Raw genomic sequence first — 27667 nt, forward strand, 5'->3', positions numbered from 1 at the left:
TCCTCAACTTGGTGATTTTTTGCATCATCACCTAATGTAGGGCTCAATAATAATTGGACTTGGGTTGGGTTTTCTGAAAACATGGGAAAAAAGTTTTGTGATGCAAGTTCCAATGTACTTTTCAATATTTTCAATAAGATGAATTCTAATTTGGCTTACTTTGATGTGTCCTATAACATTGAAATTTTGCACTTAAATGATTCAAATGAATTTGAAAATGAAATTAATAAACAATTGGAAAAGAGAATTGAACCTATGGAACCAACTCTTTGAACTATTAATTTGGGCAATGATGAGAATCCACGCTTAATTAAAATTGGCTCCACTCTAAATGAAAAAGAAAGAAAAGATCTTCAAAAACTCCTCATGGAATTCCAAGAGTTGTTTGCATGGTCCTATGAAGATATGCCTGGAATTGACCCCGAGATAGCTCAGCATCACATTGATATTCATGATCACATGGTGCCCATCAAGCGAAAATTAAGAAGAATGAGGACCGAATGGCTCTTAAAAATCAAAGAGGAAGTCATAAAGCAATTAAAGGTAGGGTTCATTAAACCTATGCACCAAGCCAAATGGATAGCCAATGTCATGCTCGTACCTAAGAAGGATAGGAAGGTGAGTCTTAGTGGATAACACAACAGCAAGTGCCTTGATGTCTTTCATGGATGGTTCCCAAGGACATGACCAAAACCACCTTCACTACCGAATGGGGAATCTATTATTGTACAGTGATGCCATTTGGCCTTAAGAATGATAGAGCAACCTACCAAAGGATGGCTACAACCTTGCTACATGATATGATGCATAATGAGGTAGAGGTGTATGTTGATGATATGATAGTGAAATCCAAGGATAGAGGTAGCCACACCATAAACTTGAGGAAGTTTTTCGAGTGGATTAAAGAATATAGATTGAGGTTGAATCCACAAAAGTGCACCTTTGGAGTAACCGCCGGAAAATTGCTAGGCTTCCTAGTGAGTGATAAATGGATAAAAGTTGACCCATCTAAGATTAAAGCCATATTGGAGATGCCTCCACCCAAAAGTGAGAAAGAGATTAGGGGTTTCTTAGGTTGATTGCAATACATTAGTCAATTCATTGCCAAGCTCACCTCTACTTGTGAGCCCATCTTCAAACTCCTAAGAAAGAATGAACCATATACATGGAATCATGAGTGCCGAAAAGCCTTGGAACTTATCAAGGAATATCTTCTCCACCCACCTATCCTAGTGCCTCCACAATATGGAAAACTCATACTCCTATACCTCTCTATCATAGGGGATGTGGTTGGAAGTATGAATGCAAAAGAAGACAAAGACAAGAATTACAAGACTATTTACACTCCCATAGAAAAGTCATGCTTTGCACTTGTTTGGGCTATATAGAAATTCAAACATACTGTCTTACCTTTCCAAATATGGGTTGTAGCAAGAATGGACCCATTGAAATATCTCTTTGTGAAAACCGCTTTGAGTGGAAGATTGTCAAGATGGTTGATCTTGTTGGTAGAATTCGATTTGAAGTATGTGGCTAGGAAAACTATCAAAGGAAGTGTCGTGTCAAATTTCTGTGCCGAGAATCCTATAGAGGGGGAGAATGGTAAAGAAGACTTTCCAGATGAGGACATTTTGAATGTTGAGTTAGGGGCATATAAGATGTACTTTGATGGAGCCGTAAACCAATATGGGAATGGGATAGGAATACTCTTGATCACTCTCGAGGGATCTCACATACCTTTGGCAATCAAGTTGAACTTTGAAGTAACAAATAATATGGCTAACTATGAGGCTTGTATTACCGGAATGGAAGCTCTTCGAGAATTGGGGTAAAGGAGGCTGAAGTCTTTGGAGATTCAACTTTGGTTATAGCCCAAGCACAAAAATTGTGGAAACTGAAGGAGGAACACTTGAAGCCTTATCAACAATACTTAGAGGACTTGACCAAGACCTTTGACAAGATTATGTACACAGTCATCCCTAGAGCTCAAAATCAATTCGTTGATGCCCTAGCTACCTTAGCCTCCATGGTTGAAATACCCAAGGGAGTATGGACATGGCCCTTGGAGATTGAGAAAAGTTATGAGGAAGTGCGCAAAGGGAAAACCAAAGTTTAAGTAATGACCGTAGAGGAAGAGGAAGTTCCATGATACTATGGCATTATGAAGTTCTTGGAACTAGGGGCATATCTGGATGGTGCTGACAAGAGAGAATGTCGTTCCATTAGGATGATGGCAACTCAATACATCCTATATGGGGGACAAATCTATAGAAGATCATATGATGGCATACACCTTCGTCCCTTGAAGAAGGAAGAAACCGAGAAAGGAATGGAAGAAGTTCATCAAGAGATTTGTGGCCCTCATATGAATGGGAGAATGTTAGCCAAGAAAATCCTAAGGATAAGGTACTCCTAGAATACAATAGAGACCGATTATGTGGACTATGTGAAGAGTTGCTATAATTTTCAAACACACGCCAACTTGAACCATGTACTGCCAAGTGAGTTGTATAGCATGGCTTCTCCCTGGCCGTTCTCGATTTAGGGCATAGATGTGATTGGAAGGATAGCCCCTAAGGCTTCAAATGGGCATGAATACATTTTGGTAGCAATTGACTATTTCACCAAGTAGGTAGAAGCAAGCATCTATGTCATGGAACATTAGATTTGATTAAGCAATCAAGTCATTTTGGTAGTAATGTTCCTAGTGCTTTATGTTGATGATATTCTACTTATTGGAAATGATGTAGGGGTAATGTCATCAGAAAAGGTTTGGTTGTGAAGCCAATTTGATATGAAGGACTTGGGTGAGGCTAACTTTATTCTAGGGATTAAGCTTTGGCGAGATCGCAAGAATAAGATGTTAGGCTTGTCACAAGCTGGATATATAGATAAGGTTCTGGAATGGTTTAGCATGCAAAACTCCAAGAAAGGATTACTTCCTTTCAGACAGGGAGTTCCTCTATCTGATGACCAAAGGCCTAAGACTATTGAGGAATAAAATATGATGAGACAAATTCCCTATGCTTCTAAAGTGGGAAGTCTCATGTATGCCATGCTTTGTACTAGGTCAGATATATGTTATTCAATTGGCATGGTCAGCCGATATCAATCAAATCCAGGACTAAAACATTGGCAAGTTGTAAAGCATATTCTCAAATATCTACGAAGAACGAGAGATTATATGCTTGTTTACCGATGTGAGGATTTGATACCTATTGGCTATACAAATTCAGATTTTCAGTTAGATCTTGATTTTAGAAAGTCCACTTTAGGTTGTATATTCACCTTAGGAGGTGGAGCCATAAGTTGGAGGAGTGGTAAGCAATCTTGTATTGTTGAATCCATCATGGAGGCTAAATATGTTGCTGCTTGTGAGGCGGCAAAGGAAGCTACTTGGTGTTGTGAGAATGGAGCAAGTTCCTATCACATTGTTTTGCAACAATAGTAGAGCAGTTGCACAATCCAAAGATCCAAGGAATCACAAGAAAGAAAAGCACATTGAAAGAAAGTACCATATCATTCGAGACATTGTTGCTCGAGGAGATGAAGTAGTAGCAAAGATTGATAGTGCAAATAATCTAGCAGATACCTTTACCAAAGCCTTACTCCAAAGGATCTTTGAGTCACATTTGGAGGGAATGGGAGTTAGATTAATGCACAATAATCTTTAGGGCAAGTGGGAGATTGTTAGGATTAGTGCCCTTAAATCTTATTGTATGATGCTATAGATGACATTATGTATGACTTAATGTTGTGATTAATAAAGTTGTTTTATTATTATCTAAAATAATGGTAACATGAATATTTGGACATTATCATATTGTCCATGAGATGCATAGTATGTGATTTATGTGATTTAATCACAGAAGATATAAACCACAAGTTCTTTGTAAACTCAAAATTTTAGTTCGTAGTCGGTGATGAAATTCGACATTTCATCTGCGAAGATTATAACATATCAACTAGGATGATTTGTCTTGATCATGGAAGTGGAGACTTCTAGTTGATATGTTGATATATGCTTTAAGAGTTAAGACATATTAAACTAGATCACTGTGAGATTTATTATTCTCCTAATGATTGTCAAATGAATAATAAATTTAACGACTTCTATTTACATGAACTCTTAATCTTGAGAGAATAATGGACCTGATCATGAAGTGTAGGTTGCTTTGATATATCAGGAGTGAGATCTGAAGTCACGATCAAAACCTCAATATGTTGGGCAGCCACATTTAGTGTAGATGGAACATATATTCTCAAGATGGAATTCATAATCTCTTAACAAAGATATAAAATATTCCTTTGAGATAAGTTTAGTGGGTTTGGTTATTTAGAATGTTAGGCCTAACTACTTTAGTAAGGAGTTACTAAAGCATTTATTTATGAAATTGGATTTCATAAATATATGATGAATAACTTAAAGGATTAAACCAGGTACTCAAGGATTAAAATGTAGTAATCTTCAAAGTGGCAGTCAACCTACATGACTTTGTATTACTATGAATGTTTTATGAAGGGGTTGCATGTATAATAAAGTCTTAGGATATAATTTATTAATAAGGTCTAGAGTGCAATTATATTTACATAGTAGCATTAAATATAATTAATGGTAACTTTGGACTTGTCAAGAGTTGACAGAAAAGCCCAAAGCCCAAGGCCCATTGGAGCTAGAGTCTTATTTGTTCCATTTTGGTCCCATTCCAAGCCACATACTAAAGTCTAATTAGAATGGCCCAAAAGGCTAGCCCAATTAGATAATCAGTTATAATGAGAGAAATATACAGAATTAATTGAGTGAATGAAATTATTTGTATGTGAGTGTTAGACACTCTCTTATTCTCCCTTGAACACACACATATAAACTGATTGAGAGATAACACTTCTTAAGCACAAGTGGAATTGGAGTGAAGATTAAAAGTGTCCCTAAATACTTCTAATCTTTGGTTTTGAATTTCACCGCACCAAGGTACACTTTCTTGTTCTTATATTTTGAAATTTACATAGTACATGTTATCAGTTGCATATGAAGTAGATCCGTTATTTTTCCCGCTGTGTATGTTTTGTATGCAATACAAACATGTATTTTTCCAACATTATACCTGAAGAAGAAGAGGACTTCCTGCAAAGAAGCTTCCTTCCTTCCTATGAAAGGCATCCAAACCATTAAGGGTCTCCACCAAGATCAAACTCATTAGGTTACCTCTCTTTATCTCATAAGCTTTCATGCAAATCCGAAAGTCCACACAATACGAGTTTTAAACCAAGAAATACCTTGCAAGAGCACTCATGCAAAAGGCACGAAGAAAGTACGAGCGTGGCCTGTCACCCACAGTGAGGGTTAAACCGGATAAGTACTCAAAAACTAACTTAAGGTTGAGCTTCCTAAAGACACACCACTTATTTGCCATGGTGGAAGGAATGTCCGACACGACTTGCGGCAAGGAGGTGAGATCCCCGCCCATGGTAGGGAAGATAAGATCATCAATCTCCAATTCACCCATGATAGCAGCAAATTCCTCGATATTGGGGCATAGTTCTATTTCGTTGAAATGGAATACATGCTGAGAAGGAACCCAGTAGTTAACAGCAGCACAAAGAAGAGGCTCATCCACCCTAATTTGATGGTAGGGGAAGATGCAAGAAAGACCATAAGGAGCAATGGAATCCTTGAAATCGGGACCAGGCTTCCTAATCCAAGTAGAGACATCAAGAGGAAAGTTTTCTGCTAATAGGAGGCCTCAAAAAGTATTCTCTGGATTTGAAATACGTGGGTGAGGGTTTTGAACTCAAACGGCTGCTTTTATACTTAAGTGAGTCAGCTAAGGTTTTTTTTGATTTGCGTCTGATGTACACAAATTCAACCTTGCGTATGCAAAGTCAAAGCTGTGTACGCAGGCCCATCCCCACGTACGAATAGTGCTTGGCAGAAGCCCATTCTCCCCTGTTTTGAGCATGGTTTTCACTTCAAGGCATTCCTAGGGTTCCTACAGCCTAAAAGAATCATTCAAGACACATTCCAAGCACAAAATTGCAAGCATCCAAGAAGAAAAGTTGTATTGAAACATACAATTCATCACATATCTTGTAAATTAAGTGCTAAGTTTCAATCAAAAGCATAAGTGTAAAGAGATGCTGTTAAATACAATCCTTTGTCTCAAACTTAATTCAAAATGTTTTCTAAAGGGAATAAAAACAATTAATAGCAAAAAGGAAGAAAAAAGCTTTGTGTTGTACGCCTGTATGTGTCTTGAACTGCAGGTAATCAACAATGCTGCCTCTTCCTTGGTTGGTAGCTAGGAGTTGCCTCCGAGTCCTCCTCCTCACCATCACCATCATCATCACCACTGCATGGATGGGCCACTCCTCCAGGACCGTACAGCTCCCTTGAGTAGTTGGTCACCTCCAACTTGAGATTCCTGGCCAACCACACCAATTCCTCATACTCTTGGATAGTGGGCTACAAATCAAAGAGAGAAGGGTTAGTGACTGAAACAAAAGGAGAGGAATGGCAAAAAGAAAAGGACAAAAAAAGAAGAAGAAAGAACTCACTGCCCGAGTGTTGGGAGGGAAGGGATAGCCCATGACATTAGGATTACAAGGCATGGCACGCTCTCGAGCAAAGCCATCAGGGCCATAAGCATAGACCGTCTCGGGGAGATGTGGAGGGTCAATTGGCTCACCCCCAGCCGATACCCCTTATTACAATTTCCCACATTAAAAGTCATGACCAAAAAAAAAAAGAAGAAGAAGAAGAAGAAGAAGAAAAGGAGACTGAGCATATACCTGAACAGTAAGGGAAGGCATGAGGTGAGTGATGTTGAACTCCTCATAGTCCAACCCCTCAAGAAGCCACTCAGCATAGGAAACATCACTCCCTCACGAGTTGTGTTCAGCATCAATTATGGAGTGTAGGGTAAGCATGAACTCAGGAGGGTCCATCGGAATCTACGGGTCATCCCTACCCACCAATTGGCACCTCACCCGCTCCGCCAAATTCAGCACCCTTAAACCCGTTCCTTCAAGGGTTCGGGTAATCTCTGAATCAATGAGAGTGGCAAGCTCCAAGTTTGGAGTTGCAAGAAAGGGTCGGCCGGCCCATGGGGCCCAATTAACCTATAATGGCACAAGGTTAGAAGAAGAGTATTCTAAAGGAAATGTATGAACAACTAGAACTCTTAAACTTACCTCATTCGAAGTTAACCTAGCAAGATGGGCCCTTACTTGAGGAAACCCTCTCAGAACTAGATCAGTGCCTGGAGTTATGAGGCCATACCTAACAACTCACCACTGCAAAGGAAGCACAAGCCATAAGTTAGATACAAGATGACAGTTTGCAAGACGATAGATACAAGATGATAGATTTCGAGATAACATAGTTTGCAAGACTACAAGCTACAATTGAAAGTAAAAAGAATGAAAAGATAACTAACCTTGTGGAACTTCCAAGGCCCCACAAGTTGTCGCAAGGTGCCCCGACTAAAAGTATCAAAAGTGGAGTAGAAATAGGCAAGACGTGCCTACCCCTAGTTGGCCCTCCGTGCCTCTCCAAAGTCCTAAAAGAGGGTCAACCACCTCAATGACACCGTTTGCCCACCATTGGCAAAGAGATAAGCCCTCAACAAGTGGAGAAGGAAAGCCCTAGCCATACGGACACACTCCTCCATGGTCCTCTTTGGGAGGGACATGTAGCAGATGGTCTCAGTGGAGTATTTCCTCCCCAACATGTCGAGACCCAACTAGATGCCCAACACACCATCCAAACTGATGATGGCCCCTTCGAAGCTATGATCGGTCATGCGGAAAAAGTCGTAGGGAGTAACCGTCATCTCTCGCTCAGCGATATTAAAGGTGTGGGTAGTGTTCCACCACCTCTCAATGAGGCACTGCACCAAAGTAGCACTTATAAACTACTCCGAAAGAAGACCAACGATAGGCTCGAAGCCCGCCTCCCGGATATAGCCCCTGGTTTTGAGGACAAGAAGGTTGTACCACTCCACCACCTTATTGGTGCTTCCCCTAATAGCATGCAGGGATGATGACTACAAAGAAGAAAAATGATGTTAGATTCCTAATTGAAGTGGAATTCAGAAAAGATGATGTTTTCAAGCAAGAATGAAGATGAAAATAGGGATATAGTGATATTCAGATGCAAAAATGACAAAAAGATGTGTCAGGATTGCACATGGAAGTGAAATAGGTGAGAAATAAGTGAAAATGGGTAGAGTTAGGCTTTTGCCAGACGTCTAACGTATGCAGGTCAAAGCCCACGTACACAGACAAGACCTCACGTACGCAAGATCATTCCCACATTCGCAGAGCCTCAAGAGCAGACCCACGTACACAAGAACAGAGTTGTGTACGCATGAATGTAAGCTGCGTACATAGGCCTGAGCCCACACACGCAAGAACACTTAAGTTCATGCATCCTTTATAGAGAAGATAAAATGATCCCACGTACACAGGATCATCTCTCTCTCTCTCTCTCTCTCTCTCTCTCTCTCTCTCTCTCTCTCTCTCTCTCTCTCTCAAGCACACAAGGCGTTATTTATTTTACGCAAGAAATAATTTACGCAAGAACTTAAGTGTTATCTTCTCTCAAAGAATAATTTACGCAAGAACACTTACGCAAGACCCTATCCTTTATTTTTCCAAGGTGTTATCTCTTATTCCTGACATACCTTGGAGGCCTCCTTATTTGCTCAACCAGCTCCAGAGAGTTCGGCTATATGGGCCTGAATTGGGCCGAGGTTACAATGAGTGGGCTTGCTGTTCGGGGCCAGCCTGCTATTCTTGGTTCGTATAGATTAGATTTTTTTTTTTAATAACTAAATTTTTTATCAATTAGATGAGCATATATATATATATATATGTGTGTGTGTGTGTGTGTCTACTTTTGGGGGAATTAGATAATGGTCATTAATGTTATCATTCACATAGAACATACCCTTATTTTATTCTATTTGTGGAGAAAATAGAAACAATAACTTCATTTCATTTAACTTGAAAGAAAACATTACAAAGCTCACTTGGCAATTATAACAGCAATACAGTAAGTATGGCAAAATTTGGTATTTAGACTGTTTTTAGAAATTTTTTTTGTGAATAGCATGCGCGTCAAACTATTTAGTTAGTTGGACTGATTTTGGAACTTGAGTTTGCCAAACTTGACTTTGGACTGGAAAGCAAACATTATAGTGGCGTTTTTTTGTGCCTATAACAGCGTTTATAGAAAACGCCACTATAGACTACCTATAGTGGCGTTTTTGACAAACGCCACTAAAAAAAACGCCACTATAGTTTGAATTTTGAGCTGGAACTCGAGTTTGGCAAAATCAGTCCATCTAACTAAATAGTTTGACGCGCATGCTATTCACAAAAAAAAATTCTAAAAACAGTCTAAATACCAAATTTTGCCCAGTAAGTATAGTTCCCAATCCATAGATTCTCTAAATCAATTTTTTTTTTTTTTTTTTTTCAAGCCATCCAATAAGCACCTTCATTAGCCTGCCTTCTCACATGCAAGAATTTCCATTCCTACTGAGGTTAAGCATTCCTCTTGATCATTTAGAGCATTAATAACATAAATAGAAACTCCCCTGAAGATGACAAAATAGAAACTTGTTTCAGCCGCTAGAATGGTAGCTTTTCTCATTTCCAAAGCTTTAATTGTTTCAGCTTCCTGAAGATTGTCCATCACAATAGAAGGGCAGCCATGACCTGACTTTTATGATTCCTAAAAACAAAACTTATGCCTCCTTGTTGCTCTATCCACATTGGCTTAAATTTGATAAGTTTCAAATTTCTCATATATTAAGGAATAAGAAGATTTTGTCCCAAATAAAAAAATAAAAAATAAAAAGAAAAAAGGAAGAAGAAGATTATTATGATAATCTAAACTCGCCAAAAATAATTACAATGTTATTGTAACCAAAATTTGAAAAAATAAAACCAAAGGAATAAAATATAAGCTTTATAATAATTTATTGCCCAAACAATTGGTAGACATTCAAATTCATAGCAATGTAGATTGTGTTTGATATAAACTCAAATTCTCATTTCCAAAAAAATTTAAGTATTAACCCATACCAAAATCCAACTAAAACTATAAGAGGGAGAGACAAGACTTTAAGATTGGAAAAAAAAAAAAAAATCAACCTAAACTGGCTTTATAAGAAAGAACAAAAATCCACCAAAAGAAAGAAAGAGAGAGCTCACATTTTTTGCGTGGAAAAAAATGGATCGAATAGGAGAAATAATACCAAATTTATACAAAATAAACTGAGAAAAAGAAGAATCAAAATATAATAAAGAAAAAAGGATGAGTGTAACAATAAAGTAGAGAGAGAGAGAGAGAGAGAGAGATGAGGCAAAAGCCTAAAACCAATTATAAACTATCCGCTTTCATTTAAAAATTCTATCACAAACATTCAAGCCATTATAATTGAGTTTACGGAACACGAATTGAGGAAGTGGGTACTTATCATTCATGGCAACTTCTATACAATGACAATTTTGGAGCCTCATTACATATAGTCCTCTGAAAACTAATGCCAAAACAATGTCACGTAAACCTGCATGACAGGACTGTAATATTTCACTTGATTTTCATGGCCGCAACTTGGGGAATAAAGAAATTAATGACTACAGAGATAACTTAGAAAAAAATGTTTGCCGAGTCACTTCAAAACTTCTCATGTCAAACAAGTCAGAAACTCCATCCCCACTTGAAGGAGGGGAAAAAAATTAAGGATAACCAACCCTTTGATGTGAGAAAAATGCTCCAGGATATGTTCATAATTGTGGTCCTTGAGACTAGTACGGTTATCTGCAATCTGCACCAACTGCTTCAATGACAGACTTAAAACCATCCCTTTCTAAGCATTCGGCCAGTTCAGCCTAAGAACAAAATCACAACATTAGACAACAAGAAAGAAGGGCAAAAAAGATTTTCAGAATATCCTCAAAATACAAATTAAAACTTAAGAGAGAGAGGAAAAAGAAAAGAGAGCTTCTGAAAACAAAAAACAACATTTTGCTACCCACAAATAATACCTCCTTTAATAAGATTATCCCCTGCCAAAATATTTCCCCATTCTGCTACCCACTAATGGAAAGCAGCATTCTTTGGAGCCTTGTTACACTAAAAGCTCTTCCAAGGAAAGCATATACCATTGTAACCTTTTAGATACTCGTCAAATGAGTAAACATTAAACTTGTCATTATCATTCATCCCCACAAAAACAATCGAAATATTATTGAACTTTCCACCACGCAACCTAAAGTCTTAAGTTTTTAGAACATTGTATTAGTTGATGGTTGCTTTGGGCTGCATCCAATTTTCTTTTTTAGATTTGTATAGATCCACTGAATTTGCGTATACTCTTAAGGTAGACCTTTCATATATGAATGGCATACTCAAGGTTTTCCTTCTACCAAATAAAATTTATCAAATACTTTTAAAAAAGAAACCACATAACACCTCGAATCAGGAAAAATTAACCAAACTACATTATCGGGAGAAAATGAAAAAAAGAACAAGATTATACAATTCAAATTATCTCCAAAAGTGCCCCAAAACTAAGTTGAGTGGAGCAACCAAAAAAGTCCACAAATTTAGATTCCACAAATTTAGATCTGAATCCCACCCATATTGCTTGCTCCATTAATTACATAAACCTAAGACCAAAGAGTTGGTTACAAAATACAAACTTCCAAAAGAGGGGCTAAAATTTTAATCTACAGTCAAATGTATCATCATTTCAATAACAATTATATTATAAAAGAAATTAATCACTAAAATTTCCCAAAATATTTATAAAAAAAAAAAAATTGAGCTCTCCTCTGTGGAAATAAGTTTTCCAGCTATTCTCATCAGTACCGAATTTTTTACTAATCTGGCATACTTTCCATTTTTTATCTCCCCCTTTTTGGGCCCATAAAAGTAACGCTCTGGAGTAAAAATTTACCCCAAGCCCTGCTAAGAGCTTATAGCTCAACTGACATTTTTTTGGTATTTCCCAAGGAGATGTCCAGGGTTCAAATCCCCCCTCCCAACTATTGAATTATAAAAAATAAAAATAAAAACTTTTCCCCAAGCCCTAGCCCTAGACAGCTCTATTTTCCTCAAAACAACATTCTTTTAACCTTAAATGCACCATCGCAGTACATACACATATTTTATTTAAGTTTCAGTTTTCCCATAAGCTCCAAAATACCATAAAGGCATAACAAAAAAAAAATACCTTGATCTGAGGAATAAGGGCAGGTCCCCCATAAGCAAATGCCGTATAAAGCTGAACAAGAGTTGCACCAGCTCGGATTTTTTGGTATGCTTCCCTACCACTGAATCAAATGCATACCTTAAGGTTCTAACAAAGTACTTTTAAATTAAAGCAGTTGCATATATTGTCAACAAATTAATATGATGCTGAAAATGTTGAATGGGTGTTTTGCTTTTACCTGCTAACACCCCCACAGCCTATTAAAGGGATCTTTCCCTGATACAGAAAAATAAACAGAATGTCAAACTCTCATGTATGACGCACGAGCATGAAGAACCGCAAAAGTGGGAAAAAAATCCAGATTTAATATAGAAGGAACAGTATCCCAAAAAGTGTCCAATGCTTTGTGGAAGACAACTAAAAACTCAATAAATATGAATCTGCAGCGCATATAGAAGATTAACATATGAAACTCAGCAAGAAACCAAGATAAACTAAGATTCATGGACACAGGAACTTGTATATGGGTGTGTATCTCAGTGTCATTTTCATCTCAGTCTAAGTTCATATAACACAGGCAGAGATTGAAACATCCTAATTTTCAACTTTCTTCTGCCATACCCCATGAAAAATTATGGAACAGCACACTCATTGTATAATATCACCTACATCAATACTTCATGCTTTCTGAGTGAGTTTTTGGCCCAAGGGAAGAGGGAAGACACTTTCTGAACAATCCTAGTAAAAGGCAAACATTATATGTAAAGTGTCTTGTAGAACCTTTGATGAATCCTCTTCTTTAGCACAGTCTGACATGTCCAACAGAAATTGTCAAACACATAGAGATCCATATCCATTTCAAGGAGTATATCATAGTGTTCAATACTTTTCAACTGTGCACTTGAAATTGATCATTTAGGTTTATCTTTTGGAGTCCAAGAGGAACAGAGTAGCTATTATCAATCTTCCATGTTCATGTACTTGTGCCAAACATTAGGGAAAGAGAAGCAGAGAGACAAACAAACAGGGTACACTTTGTGTTTATCTATGTAATCCTAATATAGGACAGCTTAATGAAAAACAAGTAACATGAATTACTGAAGTAGCCAACATACCCTTGTTAGAACATACATTTCCTTCAAGATGTTGATAGAGAGATTAAAAAGAGGCTTCCCACTTAAGCCACCAACTTCCACAGCCACTGGGTTTTTACTTACAGGATCTGGTCTTGAAACAGTTGTATTTGATATTATCTAAACCAAAAGAAAAATGATAAACTTAAAAATAACAACCAATAATAATATTAAAGAAAAAAATATTGGAACCATTACAGGGTAGTTTTCACCCTGCAAGACAAACATAAAAAATTGAAGCAATGGTGGATCCTAGAATCATCAGCTTATAAACCACATTGACATCCCAGCCAAAAACATACACCATAAAGGTAACATTTTCCATTATGGAATAAGGGACTTCAGTACCTTTTTCTGAAAAATGAAACAGGGGAGGGGATGATGTTTGCTCACAGATTAGAGCGATAAAGAGTCCACTGGTGGAAGAGTAATCAGTTTCTTCATATATAACAGTGGAGAAAAAAAAGATGCTAAAGGACCGTTTGGTATGTGTTTAAAAACTGAAAATTTTTATTTAAAAACATTTATGAAAATACGTGTGGATGAAAAAGTGTATGAAAATGTGTAAAATATTGTTTAAAAACTGAAAATGGTTGTTTGAAAACACAAACCAAACACCCCTTAAATTCCCAAAGGCTGAATGAAATAATAAAAACACCAGAGGATATTCATCATACCTTGATCATAATCTGTAATATCAATTAAGTTGTGGAATTATTAGGCATTAAAGAGAGCACAATTCAAGTCCAAATATTGAGGCCTTTTAAAAAAATAAAATAAAATCATCATTGTTAAAGTGTTAGGTTTATGTTGATCTAATAGCCCAAGAGGCCCAATTATGTTGTAAGCCCATATTGGGCTCTCTCTCTCTCTCTCTCTCCATATATATATATATCCTAATAAGGGTTCATTGTAATCATTGACTTAAGTATACAATAAAGATGTAACTGCTAGGGCTTTATTCTGTGGATGTAGGCTGTTGGCCGAACTTCTCTCTTTCTTGCTTCCACTTCTCTATATTATTTTATTCTTGTCTTTAAGGCCTCGTTTGGGAGAAGGGAATGGAATGGAATGAAAAGAATAATTTTACAATATTCTTCCCTTCCCTTGTTTGGGAGTTTTAATGGAGGAAATGGAAAGTCCATTCCCTTATTTGGGAGTTTAAGTGGGAGGGAATGGAATGGATAGGAGGGAATACTCATTCCTCTCTATTTCCTTAAAACCTTAAATTTTCATTCCTCCCAAAATTGGGAGGAATGGGAGGGAATAAATTTAGATTTAATGAATTTTTTACTAAAACTCACAAAATACCCCTATATATTCAACTCTTTATTTTAAAATAAAGATCTAATAGTAATATTATCATAAAATGATTCCATTCCATTCCCTTCATGTTACTCCCAAACAAGATTACTTACATTTCATTCATTTTCATTCCTTTTCATTAATTTATTTTAAAGCATCCAATCAAGGTTACTTAATTCCATTCCATTCCATTCTTTTTCATTCATTTCTCTTACTTAAATACATTCAATTACATTACATTACATTCTATTCCCTTATGATCATTCCATTCCATTCTCTTATGAACTCCCAAACGAAACCTAACATGATATAAGAGTCAATGGTTGCCAGTGGTTGTTTGCTTGTGCAACCTTCATATCTAATTTTGTTGGTTGTTCTCGGTAGTTGTTGATTGGTTGCTGTTGGTGTGGTTATGGTTGTTGTTGGTGATTGTAGTTGTTGGTTGTTCTCGACAGATTGGTTGTTGTTGCTGCCGGTTGTTATTGTTGTTCTTGGCTTCTTGTCTTGTTGCCGTGGCCGGTTGTTGTTGCCGTTGGCTTTTGTTGTTCTTGTCGTTGGTTTTGTTTGATATTGAAGAACTTCAGCCGATTCATCTCATTTTTTTGGTCGATTCAGCTTCAAATTTGGCCAATTCACTTCATTTTCAGCCTCTTCAAGCAAGTTGGCAGTTGTGTTACAAGTTGGATCTATATGACTATATGCTCCAGCTTGAAAGGGAGTGTTAAAGTGTTGGGTTTATGTTGATGTAATGGCCTAAGAGGCCCAATTATGTTGTAAGCCCATATTGGGCTAACCCTAGCTTCCATTCTCTATACATACCCTATTAAGGGTTCACTGTAGTTGTTGACTTGAGTATACAGTAAAGATGTAGCCGCCAGGGTTTTATTTTGTGGATGTAGGCTGTTGGCTGAACTTCTCTCTTTCTTACTTCTGCTTCTCTATATTATTTTATTCTTGTCTTTAACAATCACTTTGAATCAGCAATGTTAGATAAATTCTGAATAACTTCATAGATACAGCACTCAAAATTCTCAAACCTTATTTTTTGCTAAAGTTTGTACAAAATCATGGTAGACCAGAAGTTTGATGCTGATCAGAATAAGGTAGATGGTTTTATCTAAAAATGTAGTTACAACTTGCAATATCATCTATGGAACTCCTACATTATTTCACAAAGTTGGGCCTCCTAAAGATACCAACACCATCAAAGCCAATTCAAGCAGAAGTAACAGGCAAGAGAGACATTTAGGAAAAAGAGAAAAACTTTATGATGGGGAGAAAACATACCAATCCATCCAAGCGTAGAGCGAGGGCAACCTGTAACAATAAAGAAGGAACTATGAGAACATCCTATTAGGAAATAGAGGGGCTATTTTAAATCTTGCACAACTACATACTGCTGCAATATCTTCAAGGTCTTCTTTAGACAGGTCTGGAGCGATTTTTACAAGCAAAGGCGGTGGGCCCTCCTCTCCCCATTGCATTTCATCACGAGCAGCTTGAACCTTGACAAAATTACAAAAGATCTAACTTCTGGTCACATACTGTGTTAATTATATAAAGAAGGAGAGGGTCATGCCATGACAACCATACCTTCTTCACAAGGTCCTTCAATTGCTTTCTTCCCTGAAGCATACGCAATCCTGGAGTATTCGGAGAAGAAACATTAATCACCTACAGAGAAAAATATACATGCATTGTCAGAGAAAAGAAAAAGAACTTAAATCTGAAATATCAGAAGACACGACGGACTCATCATGTGTAGAAATGAACTGCTATTTGAAAATTTTCCTGAAGAATAACATAAAAAATACGAGGCAAGATTCTAGTGTAAAGAAATTGGTTCTGAGCATACTGTATGGCTGTAAAACACGGATAACCATCCCCGTGTGCTCTGCAATTCAGCCTTAACTACCTTAAATTTCTTATTGGATCCAGATCAATTCTAGATACAGTTTCTCAGCATTCATATATCCTTGAAAAATAATAGAATTATAAACATCCCAGATGCTCCCAACATGATTTATGATAAAATAATTTGCTTAAGACTTGATATTGAAAGATCAGGCTCCTCCAAAAAGAAAAAGGATGTAACTTCTCATACAAGTTACGCTCTGTTTGTTTCACTGGAAAACCTTCTGTAAAGATAGTTTTCCACATTTTCCAGTGTTTGGTAGCACAAAAAAAACTGGTCAATGGAAAACTATCTTTGGTCAACGGAAAACCCTAATAAAAATAAGGCTTATTTTCTATAGGTTGTTTTCCAAATTTTTTTTTTGGAAAACAATCTCTCTCTCACATATTACATCTCCTATAAATATTATCTTTGTTTGTAGCCATGATAAACATAATTTTTTGGCGTCTTCCCTCTCTCATGGTAAGATTTCTCACTTTTACTCTCTTCCCTTTACTTTTTCTCTCCTCACACCCTCATTGTCACTAACTTTGGTGTCTCCTCTTCCCATAGATTTTTCCCTCTTCTCTCTTTTCTTCATGTTTCTTTTCCCCTCTATAACACAAATTCTCTTATTAGATTTTTTTTTTCCTTCACTGATCGGTCAATAGCTTAGACTTGCAAAGGAAAACAAATTTGCAATGGTAATTATTTCATTCCTCTACCAAAATCCCAATTCTTTGCCTTGAACTTCAAGCTTGATTTTCTTTTTTCTCTAAGAAATTTTCTGTTTGATGGATTCCAGGCAGAAGTTACTTATTTTTCGTACATAAAGTGCAAAAAAAAAAAAAAAAAAAAAAAAAAAAAAAAAAGAATAAAGTAAAAGATAAAAATTTTAAACATAGTACCTATATTGCTCTAAATTGCTTTTACATGGGACAATCTTTACCTTGGATAAATAATATTGTTATATAATAAATGATAATTGTTTAGGGAATTGCATTTGTTGGCAAATACTTTTTTTGATGGAAGATACTTTATGCAGATATTATGCAGTGATGATATATTATGCAGTATATTATGTAAATACATAATTTAGAGTAATATTGAAGACTTGTGGTTGACCATAATAGACAATTAGTATACCAACAAAAAGAGTAGACAATTAAAAGTTATTATTATTTATACTTATTGAAAATGTATTCCCTTGTTAAATATATATATAGACAAATGGTTGATGTATATGTGTGTATGTGTGTGTGTGTGTGTCTATACGTTATTGTATTTATATATGAGCAAATGAGTGGTAGAGATCATAAAAATTTGACAACTAATTAATTTTGATTGTATCTATTATCAAAATTTTAGTACGAAAACCAAATTCATTCTTGGTTTTTATTTATTTATAATGATTACATTAGTTGGTTTACATAATATACATGTTTTAAATTATACAAGAAATATTTTTAAAAAAAATGCATACCAAACACCAGAAAACATTCTCAAGCTCATTTTCAAAGTCGTTACCAAACACTGGAAAATGAGACAGTTTTCTACAAAATGATCTTTGGAAAATCAATCATTTTCTAGAAAACGTTAATGCTGAAACAAACAGAGCGTTACAATACAGGCATAAGTTGACAGATAAGAAAAGATGTTGCCAACTGTAAACTAAGTTAATTAAAATAAAATAAAAAATAAAAAATCCTGCATCAAATAGGCATTAAGGCCCACTGCAACTTATGTCCTGTGTCAAACAACCCCCCAGGCCCCAACCTCCCCCACCCCACCCCACCCCACAAAACACACACACACGCGCACATATAAACCACATTTGTTTTTTGATAAAATAACAATATTTATTGATCAAAACGGTGTGTGGCCCAAATGCGTAGGATGTATACTCTGGGTACATCAAAATCAAACAATTAAAATATAATGATCAATCAAATCTAATAGGTTGGAAACGGAAAATGATCCTCATCCTAACATCCAAAAAAATTAAGAAAAAATATGACAGCCCCAAATCAAGTCTAACTAAACAGAAGAAAATAATACACGGCACCATACACTGAACACCTCTAAACTGGAGAGCAAATGAACCAATTGAAACTAAAGACTTCAACTCTTCTTCCACATTCAACATGTAAGACCAAATTGTTGAAGTCTGGCATTTATTTCTTCATATATTGCCCAAGACAGCACAAGAGAAGAAGCATCTGATAAAATTTTCTTTGCATCCAAAGCCCCAATTCTTTAGCTTACCAGAAGGTTTTGGTCTAACCTAGTAATCTTACTAGGGGTAGGGAAAGCCCAATGCTAATTCTTGCCATGCAAGGAAGTTGACTTGTAGTTAGGAGTAGAAAAAAACTGCAATCCATTGGAAGGGATGAACAAGTTGGATGAGAGAGGCACAGTATGTGTGAGTAAAAATACACATCATAAAACACGGTAAACAACAGCAAGTCTTTTCCAAGTCTCTAAACTTAAATAGCAAATTTTATTAGGAGAGATTGGGCAAACATTTTGTGTTTCATCAAGTTTGAGGTGGGTGATGGTACCAAAGTTATATTTGGGTATGATATCTGGTGTCGTGATCTTTCTTTGAACGCACTCTTAGAATTGTTTAGTCTTGCACATGTTAAGGAAGTTTCATCAAATCATATGAGTATCACAATGACTCTGTACATTGCGTTTTGAATTTTATCAGAACAGTACATGACTGGCAGCAGGAGTCCTTACCGTCTTTTTTGGACTTATTTTATTTAATTTCAGTGCGAGGTAGGGGAGAGGGTAAGATTTGTTGTTTGACATCTGCACAAAAGGGGTTTTAGGTCAAATCTTACCATAGATCTTTAGTTCCTAATAAAAATGTGAATTTCCCCTACAAAAGTATTTGGAAACCTAAGGTCCCAACAAGAGTTGCTTTCCTTTTGTCGACTACAGCATTGGGGAGAACCTTAACAACCACCACCACACTACACAATTTCAGAAAAATGAATATCATTGCGATAACTGGGTGTTGTATGTGCAAAAGAAATGGGGAGACAATTGATCACTTACTCCTTCAATGTTCCATTGCCAGAGAGTTGTGGACTATGGTTTTAGCCTATTTGGGGTTCAACTAAAAGCATATAGATTTGTTAGATTGTTGGCAAGCTTGCTTCAGTCAACATCAGAACATAGAAATTTGGAAGGAGATTCCTCATGGCTTAATGTGGTGAATATGGCAAGAAAGAAATGCTAAAAGCTTTGAGGGATGTGAAAGGACCATCATTTTAGATCTGAAACTATGTCTTTTCAAATACTTGTTTGAATGAATGATAACGCCAGAATTATTTCTTTTTAGAATTGTTAGATTTTATTGGTCATTGTAATAAAATAGTTTAATTGTGGGTGTACCAATTTTATAATTCCTTTGCATTTGGACTACACCCCTCATTAACTAAATAAACGTTGTTACTTATAAAAAATGGCGCACTTATGTTCCTCAATTTCCAACAGGTTTCAATTTCTATCTTGTTATTCCAATAGTGTCAATATCAACAACAAAAACCAAGCCTTGGTCCAAAATTTTGGGGTCAACTATGTAAAGAAGAAAATCCACTGCCTCCACTTAGCAGAGGAGGCACGGTGCATAATATTGATTTATTGTTGACTGTACTTGGCTGCAAGCAAGGTACTCTTCCAATGAAGTATTTGGGTCTTCCTTTGTGTGCTAAATTCAAGGATAAGACAATATGGAACCCGATTCTAGAGAAGATGGAAAGGAGATTAGCGGGATGGAAACGTTTGCACTTATCCAAGGGAGGTAGAGTCACTCTAATCAAAAGCACTCTATCTAATTTACCCACATATTTTCTATCTCTTTTTCCTATACCTGCTGCTGTGGCTAACCGAATTGAGAAACTTCAGCGGAATTTCTTATGGGGTGGCATTAGTGATGAACCTAAATTTCATCTGGTAAAATGGGCTACTCTCGTTCCCCCATTTCTTTGGGTGGCTTAGGGATAAGGAAGGTAAGACTTTTTAATGAAACTTTGCTTGGGAAGTGGCTATGGAGATTTGGGATTGAGAATGATGCCCTTTGGAGGCAAGTGATAGAGGTGAAATATGGATGTGTATGGGGGGGCTGGTGTACCAGATTTGTTAATGGTCCATATGGTGTTGGTTTATGGAAAAATATCAGTCGGGGATGGCCTTTTTTTTCACTCGATATTCTGCATGATATTGGTGACGAGTCTAGGGTGAAGTTTTGGCAAGACCATTGGTGTGGTGAGACATCCCTTGCAGTCAATTATCCTGAGTTATTTAGATTTTGCAGGGATAAGGAGGCTAGTGTGGCTGTGCTTATGAAGTACACCAATGGCGTCCTCGTTTGGGATGTTAGTTTCTTTAGGGGTGTGCATGCTTGGGAATTAGAGGCTATGTTAGGCTTCTTGGATAGCATATACGGTTCTTCAATGAGGGGGTTTGGTGAGGATAAGATGTGTTGGAAACCTAGTAGAGATAAGGGGCTTAAGGTTAATGATTATAATAGAATTTTAGTGGGCTCTACTGACTTCTGTTTTCCTTGGAAAAGCATTTGAAAACAGAAGATTCCTTCTCAAGTAGCTTTCTTAGTTTGGACTGCTGCTTAAGGGAAATGCTTGACAATTGACAATTTACAAAAAAAGAAGGTTTGGATATTGGATTGGTGTTACATGTGCAAGTGTAATGGTGAATTAGTTGACCATCTCTTCCTTCATTGTCCGATTGGTATGGATCTGTGGGCTATGGTTTTGGGTTTATTTGGAGTAAGTTGGGTTATGCCACAATCCGTTTTGGGGCTCTTAGAATGTTGGCAAGGCAGGTTTGGTCGTCATCGAAATGGTTTTATTTGGTTAATTGTACCCCATTGCTTAATGTGGTTTCTTTGGAGGGAGAGAAATAGTAGGTGTTTTGAGGATATTGAGAGATCCATACCAGACCTCAAGTTATTTTTCTTTAGAACTTTATTGGATTGGTTGGCTGCTATGCAAACCCAATCATTCCCTTCTTTTCTTTTTTTTTCCTTGATTCTTGTAGTTTTGTACTTGAGTTGTTGACCCCTTGTACACTCCTTGTGTACTAGGGTGCTCCTTTTTTGATATCAATAAAACTTATTACTTATCAAAAAAAAAAAAAAAAAAACTATGTAAAGAAGATTATGCCACAATAGCAAACCAACATTGACGGGTTAGGGATGTCAAAGAAGTTGATAAAGTATTAGGCATTTGAGGTGAAATTGAAATATGTCAGAAACTATAAGGCTTCATTTGGGAGTTCATAAGGAAAGGGAATGGAAGGGAATGAAATGATCATAAGGGAATGGAAATGAATGGAATGGAATGTATTTAAGTAAGGGAAATGAATGGAAAAGAATGGAATGGAATTAAGTAACCTTGATTGGATGTTTTTAAATTAAGGAATGGAAAGGAATGAAAATGAATGAAATGTAAGTAATCTTATTTGGGAGTAACATAAAGGGAATGAAATGGAATCATTTTATAATAATATTACTATTAGACCCCTATTTTAAAATAACGGGTTGAATATATAGAGGTATTTTGGGAGTTTTAGTAAAAAAATCATTAAATCTAATTCCATTCCCTCTCATTCCTCTCAATTTTAGGAGAAATGAAAGTAGGTTTGAAATGAATAGAGAGGAATGAGTGTTCCCTCTTATCTATTCCATTCCCTCCCACTTAAACTCCCAAACAAGATAATAGACTTTCCATTCTCTCCATCAAAACTCCCAAATAAGGGAATGGAAGAATATTCTAAAATTATTCTTTTCACTCATTTCCATTCCATTCAATTCCCTCCTCTCAAACAAGGCCTAACAGACAAAAGAATATTTTAATGAATTTAACATACACATTTTCAACCCTATCAATCAAGATGTAATTGCCAGATAGCAAGATGCAAGATTTACCCATATTGATACAAAATTGTATAGAACTCCATTATCTATTATGTACAAGTCAAAATATTAAAATCCATCATAAAACAAAGAAATAGATAAACCAAAATAAATCAGAAGAGAATATTTACCAAGTAATCAGCATACTGAGACAATGTATGAACCCCTTGTGCATAATCTGCAGCAGCATCTTCACTTGTCTTATTCTTTCCAAGATTGACCCCAAGAATTCCAGGTCCAGCTTTGCCTCCATGTTTTACTTCATCAGTGGAGGAAGATGGATTTCTTGAAGTTTCATCCAACTTCCTCTTACCATGTTGGGCACCCAACCGCTTCGCAACAGCAACAATTCCTTCACTATTGAAGCCACACCGATTGATGATAGCACTGGTCACAAATCAAGCAGTGTGAGGGCACATAAATCAGAAAAGAACTTTATAAGAGTTTAAGCTACAGAAATCCAACGTTTTACAGTTCCACCTTCACCAACTTCCCAAAATGCATGGTCAATTTGACTCAATAAGAAACCCCCCCCCCCCCAACCCAAAAAAAAAAAAAAAGAAAAAAAGTATCAACTCAAAACAATACCGTCTATAAAGAAGATATGCAATCAGAATTTGAGAAAATAAGCGAAGATGCACATTCTTACCCTTCCTGAGGCAATCTAAAGATACGAGGCTTTGGATTACCCTCTTGTGGAACAGGGGTTACAGAGCCAACCTCTACAAAGCCAAAGCCCAAAGCCAGCAACCCATCAACAGCCTCAGCGTTCTTATCAAAGCCAGCAGCAAGACCTATGGGGTTGGAGAACTTCCTTCCCCAAACTTCTAGCCCTATATTTGATGGATCAGGCCTCTTCTCCCTTGGAACCCAACCACGAGCTGCTGCTGAGACAGCTAGTCTGTGAGCAACCTCTGGGTCTAGAAGGGCAAAGAAAGGGTTTACAAGTTTCGTTGCTGAGAATAGCCAACTACTGCAAAAATTTGATCACCAAAAATTAACAACTGAAGTTACTAATGTTTAAAATTCAAGTTAACTATGAAATTTGGCCATTGAATGATTTTATTTTTATTTTTTATACAGGTAATAAATATATTTTATTAGAATAGAATAAAACTCGTAAACAGGAAATATCTACAACCTTTCCCCCAAAATAAAGAAAGATTAAAATGTAGGTCTACGTAAGATTAAGAAAAAGGTCATATTCAAACCTAGGAACAGGCAAAAGGTTTCAACTTGAAGAACATTAAAACTTTGCACTAGATTTATAACAAAAAACCTTTATCAGGACAAAAGAAGAGGACCAAAAGCCCATTCATGGATACCACAGATTATAAAGGGACACTCAAGTTAAGGAAAAATTACAATTTGGAACTACCAATTACTTTTTTTTGATAAGTAAGAATGATATATATACAAAAGGCTGCTATATGCATGAAAAGCATATAGCAAACCAACATTACAAGAAAAAAACAAAAAACAAAAAAAAAAGAAGAAGAAGAAGAAAACCAAACAGCAGACTAATTACAAAAGAGAAAAGAACTAAGAAAATAAGGAAGAGAATCACTAGTCGTGAGTTCCCAAGCCTGAGACCAATTAAAAAGAGTTCCACTAAAAGAAGCAAGAATCTGATCTCCGAAACTATCCAAGTCCTCAAAAGTCTACCGATTCCGCCCCTTCCAAAGACACCATAGTAAGCACAACAGAACTAAATTCTAGATGTTAGATGAGTGCTTCCCCAACCAATTCCACCAACCAAAAAACAAATATGGAATCATTCTAGGTATGACCCACAAAATTCCAAAAGATGTAAAAACAAAATTCCACAACCTATAAGCCTTCTCACAATGAATTAGTAAGTAATCTACCATCTCCCCACAACAACAACACATAATGCACCAATCCACAAAATCAAAACCCCTAAGTCTCAGGTTTTCACCCTTGAGGATCCTATTCCAAGCAATAGACCAAACGAAAAAGGAAACATGCCCCAAGGAGCTTTAACTCTCCAAATACCTTTCCAAGAAAAGACAACAGAGGGAGAACCTCGCAACTTATTATAAAACGACCGGATGTAAAAATCCCCATTAGGCTTCAACTTCCATCTCATCTAGTCTCCAATATCCATTAAAGGCATATTGGCTCCCAAGATACGAAGAAAGGTCACCATTTCATCCATCACCCAATCATTAAAGTCCCGGATGAAACGAACATCCCAACTTCTTCTCTCCCCCGCCCCAGCCTTATCAAGGAATATTCTACAGAGGCCTCCCTGTCAGTGGCAATAACATACAGCCTCGGGAAAGCCCGTTGGAGAGGTTGACCCCAAACCACCCATCCTACCAAAATCTCACTCTGTTCCCCAGCCCAACAACAAACTGAGTATTTTTGCTAAAAACTACCAATTACTAGAATCTTGTTTTACTATTTGAAAATTTCCTTCACTACAAACATGGAGACACAACCTAAATTTCAGCACATCAACGGCTACTAACCCAACACACAACCTGAATTTCATTGATAGAGAGGGGGCAGGTAAAGAGTTGGGCATTGCTTACATAGACTTGAAAGAAGGGTTCGTCAACTAGTATATGGCTAATTGTTTGGAGATGATTAGAGCCATAGTTACTGATAGCAGGAAAAAAAATCAAATAGCACTGTCTCTACAATAGGTAAAAGCCTCTTTTACACAAAGATTTGGGGAAATATATTGCAACAGATATTTCAGTTCAAGCATCGGAGTCAGGCTAAGAGAACCCATAATGATGCAGGAGGCAATGGGAAGACAGATCTATTATATTTTATTTGATTTTATGTATCAAGAGCAATTTTGTAATTTCATAATATTCTAGAATGGGCTATGCTAACAGTCCATTAGATATTCTTTTGGGCTTTATTTTAAGTTTGTTTATTTACTTGGGTTTAGTAGTAAATGCCTAAGGAGTCCAAAGTCCGAGTCTTGTTAGGGTTTTAAGAAATCCTAGTTCAACTAGGATTAGGTATTAGTCTTCTATTTAAAGAGCTGTAGTACTTTCTATTGAGTTGATTATTAATGAATGTTTTTAGAATTTAAGAGCCATGCTTTCTTTTATGGTTTGTGTGATGCAACCTTCAACGAGGTGTGATACCAAGAAACCCTAAGTGTGATGCTTAGAAAGTCTAAATGTGATTCCTAGAATTTATCTATTTTCTTTAAATTACTATTCACGGTTACTATTCACTGCACTGTTCACAGCAACCCAAATCTTAATTTTCACCTTTGTTTTCATTCCGAAACCCTATTAATCCTTGTCCCCTTTGAAAACCCTACTATTTTCTAGCCTATTCCCCACCAAAACCTAACCTAATTCTTCAAAACCCAAGTGTTCTAAATCAGATTTTGTTGTTCCCCTTGTCCTACGTCACATAATGTGTTGTGTTAAATTAATTTTTCGCTCAAATGATAACCAAGAGTTGGTCTGCTTAAATATATAAATGCTTCTAAAGACAAGAGCCTAGTAGCACAATGGCATTGCCTGGTCTCCATTATAAGGAGAAGCAGGGATAAAATCCCCTCTCCCCCACTTATTGAAACAATTATTTCAAAAAAAAAAACACAGCGAATCAAAGCAAAGTTTAAATGTGAGGCAAGCAAAAGTATGATTCAGAGATGTAAATGAAGTACCAGAAAGTTGCTTCATCCACAGTACTCACATAAGCTCCTCCAGCTATAACTAGGCCAATTGTGACTCCTGTCAATAACCTTCCCTATAATTCAAATAAGCAAAGGCTCTACAGTTGAGAATCAAACAAATGTGAATAACAGCGACCCAACAGAAAATGAGAGAGGCAGAGAAAGAAAGCATACTTTTTTAGCAGAGTGAGGGATATTAGGAGCAGCAGCAGCAGAAGAGCAATGTCTGGCAGTTAAAAGAGGAGGAAAGAGTACCCTTTTGTTCATAAATTCTCTAAATATTTTCCTTAACGCCATCTATAAGAAAATGCAGGGCCGGCCCTTCCCTTAGGCGAGTTAGGCAATTGCCTAAGGCCCCCAAAATTTTAGAAAAGAACCAACCGGGTAGTAGAGGATTTAGTTTCAAATGAATTACAAAAATAATCTGGCACATCCTTTTAACCAAAAAAACAAAAATTTTGGTAAATCCTATAAAACATTGGTTCTAAACAAAATCATTGACCAAAAATCAACCAGATAAACTACAAATCCAGTCTAAGAGATTAACCACAAAACAATCACAAATCAAAACACTCAAAACCCTAAAAATTTTACCTTTCTCTCTAGTCTCTAGTCTCTGCTCTCCGCCTCTCTCTAGTCTCCAGTCTCCACTGTTCAGTCTGTTCTCATCTGCTCAACAGACAACAGCTCAAGGCTCAAGCAAGGCAGCCTCAGCCTCTCTCTGATTCTCTGCTCTCCGCCTCTCTAAAGTCTCAACTGCTCACCTCACCGTATCAGGTTCTGAGGTTCAGGAATCAGGTATAAAATTATAAATATTTGGGCACAGGGCACTCCATTTTATTTGTTAAGAACTTAAGATAACTTTGTTTATTCGGCTGGTTTTGTAACTTTGTTTATCACTTATCAGTTTATCATTATGGCTGCCTGGACCCTCCCTGGACTGGGCGTTAAGTTTGGGCCTTCAAGTTTTTTTTTTTTTTTTTTTTTTTTTTTTAACAAGCCTGCATTTTATTTTATTTTTTGTTATAGATAGGATTTTTTTTTTTTTTTTTTTTTTTTTTTTTTTTTTGTGGGTGGGTCTTATTAATAAGTCTTGTGTTAGTGTTATGGCTATGCTTACATTTTTGTATAAATGAGGTTCTATTTCTTATTTGCTCTACATTTGAAAGTTATTTTTTATTTTAGTCTTTATAAATATATTGCTTGATTAAAAATGTCTACTAGAAAATATGCATCTGGATATGAAAAACTTAAAAAAAGAAAAAAAGAAGAAAAATTAATTGAGTCTAAAAAAGGATCAATGGATAAATTTGTTATTAATAATAAACAAAATATAACACAAAATTTAGATGAAAGTATCACAAATGAGCAAGAAATTCACCAAAATAATTTAGAAGAAAATGATGTTCAATTTTGCATACAACAAATCTTGATAATGAACTTCAAAATAATTTAGAAGAAAATGAAAATAATGATGAAAAATATAATATA

At 36.4% G+C, this 27667-nt stretch overlaps 1 protein-coding gene across 1 annotated transcript; it reads right to left on the reverse strand.

The window, feature by feature from the left end:
* Window positions 1-10388: 10388 nt before the first annotated feature.
* LOC115981919 (dihydroorotate dehydrogenase (quinone), mitochondrial) lies at window positions 10389-27103 on the reverse strand. Its single transcript, XM_031104357.1, has 12 exons — window positions 26771-27103; window positions 26351-26524; window positions 26168-26250; window positions 23153-23476; window positions 22635-22890; window positions 16259-16339; window positions 16063-16170; window positions 15953-15982; window positions 13343-13480; window positions 12466-12503; window positions 12249-12348; window positions 10389-10902 (listed from the first exon to the last, which is right to left on the reverse strand). Exons 2-12 carry the CDS (start codon window positions 26471-26473, stop codon window positions 10828-10830), a joined length of 1356 nt encoding a protein of 451 aa, XP_030960217.1. The 5' UTR covers window positions 26474-26524; window positions 26771-27103; the 3' UTR covers window positions 10389-10827.
* Between the last annotated feature and the right edge of the window lie 564 nt (window positions 27104-27667).

The sequence above is a fragment of the Quercus lobata genome, chromosome 3 (assembly GCF_001633185.2).
Source record: "Quercus lobata isolate SW786 chromosome 3, ValleyOak3.0 Primary Assembly, whole genome shotgun sequence".
Taxonomy (NCBI): domain Eukaryota; kingdom Viridiplantae; phylum Streptophyta; class Magnoliopsida; order Fagales; family Fagaceae; genus Quercus; species Quercus lobata.

Coding starts and splice junctions, on each gene's coding strand:
- LOC115981919 (XM_031104357.1), bottom strand. CDS start 26,473: ATGGCGTTAAGGAAAATATTTAGAGAATTTATGAACAAAAGGGTACTC. Junction 26,251..26,350: donor TCCCTCACTCTGCTAAAAAA/GTATGCTTTCTT, acceptor TTTGAATTATAG/GGAAGGTTATTGACAGGAGT. Junction 15,983..16,062: donor ACCTTGAAGATATTGCAGCA/GTATGTAGTTGT, acceptor TTATTGTTACAG/GTTGCCCTCGCTCTACGCTT.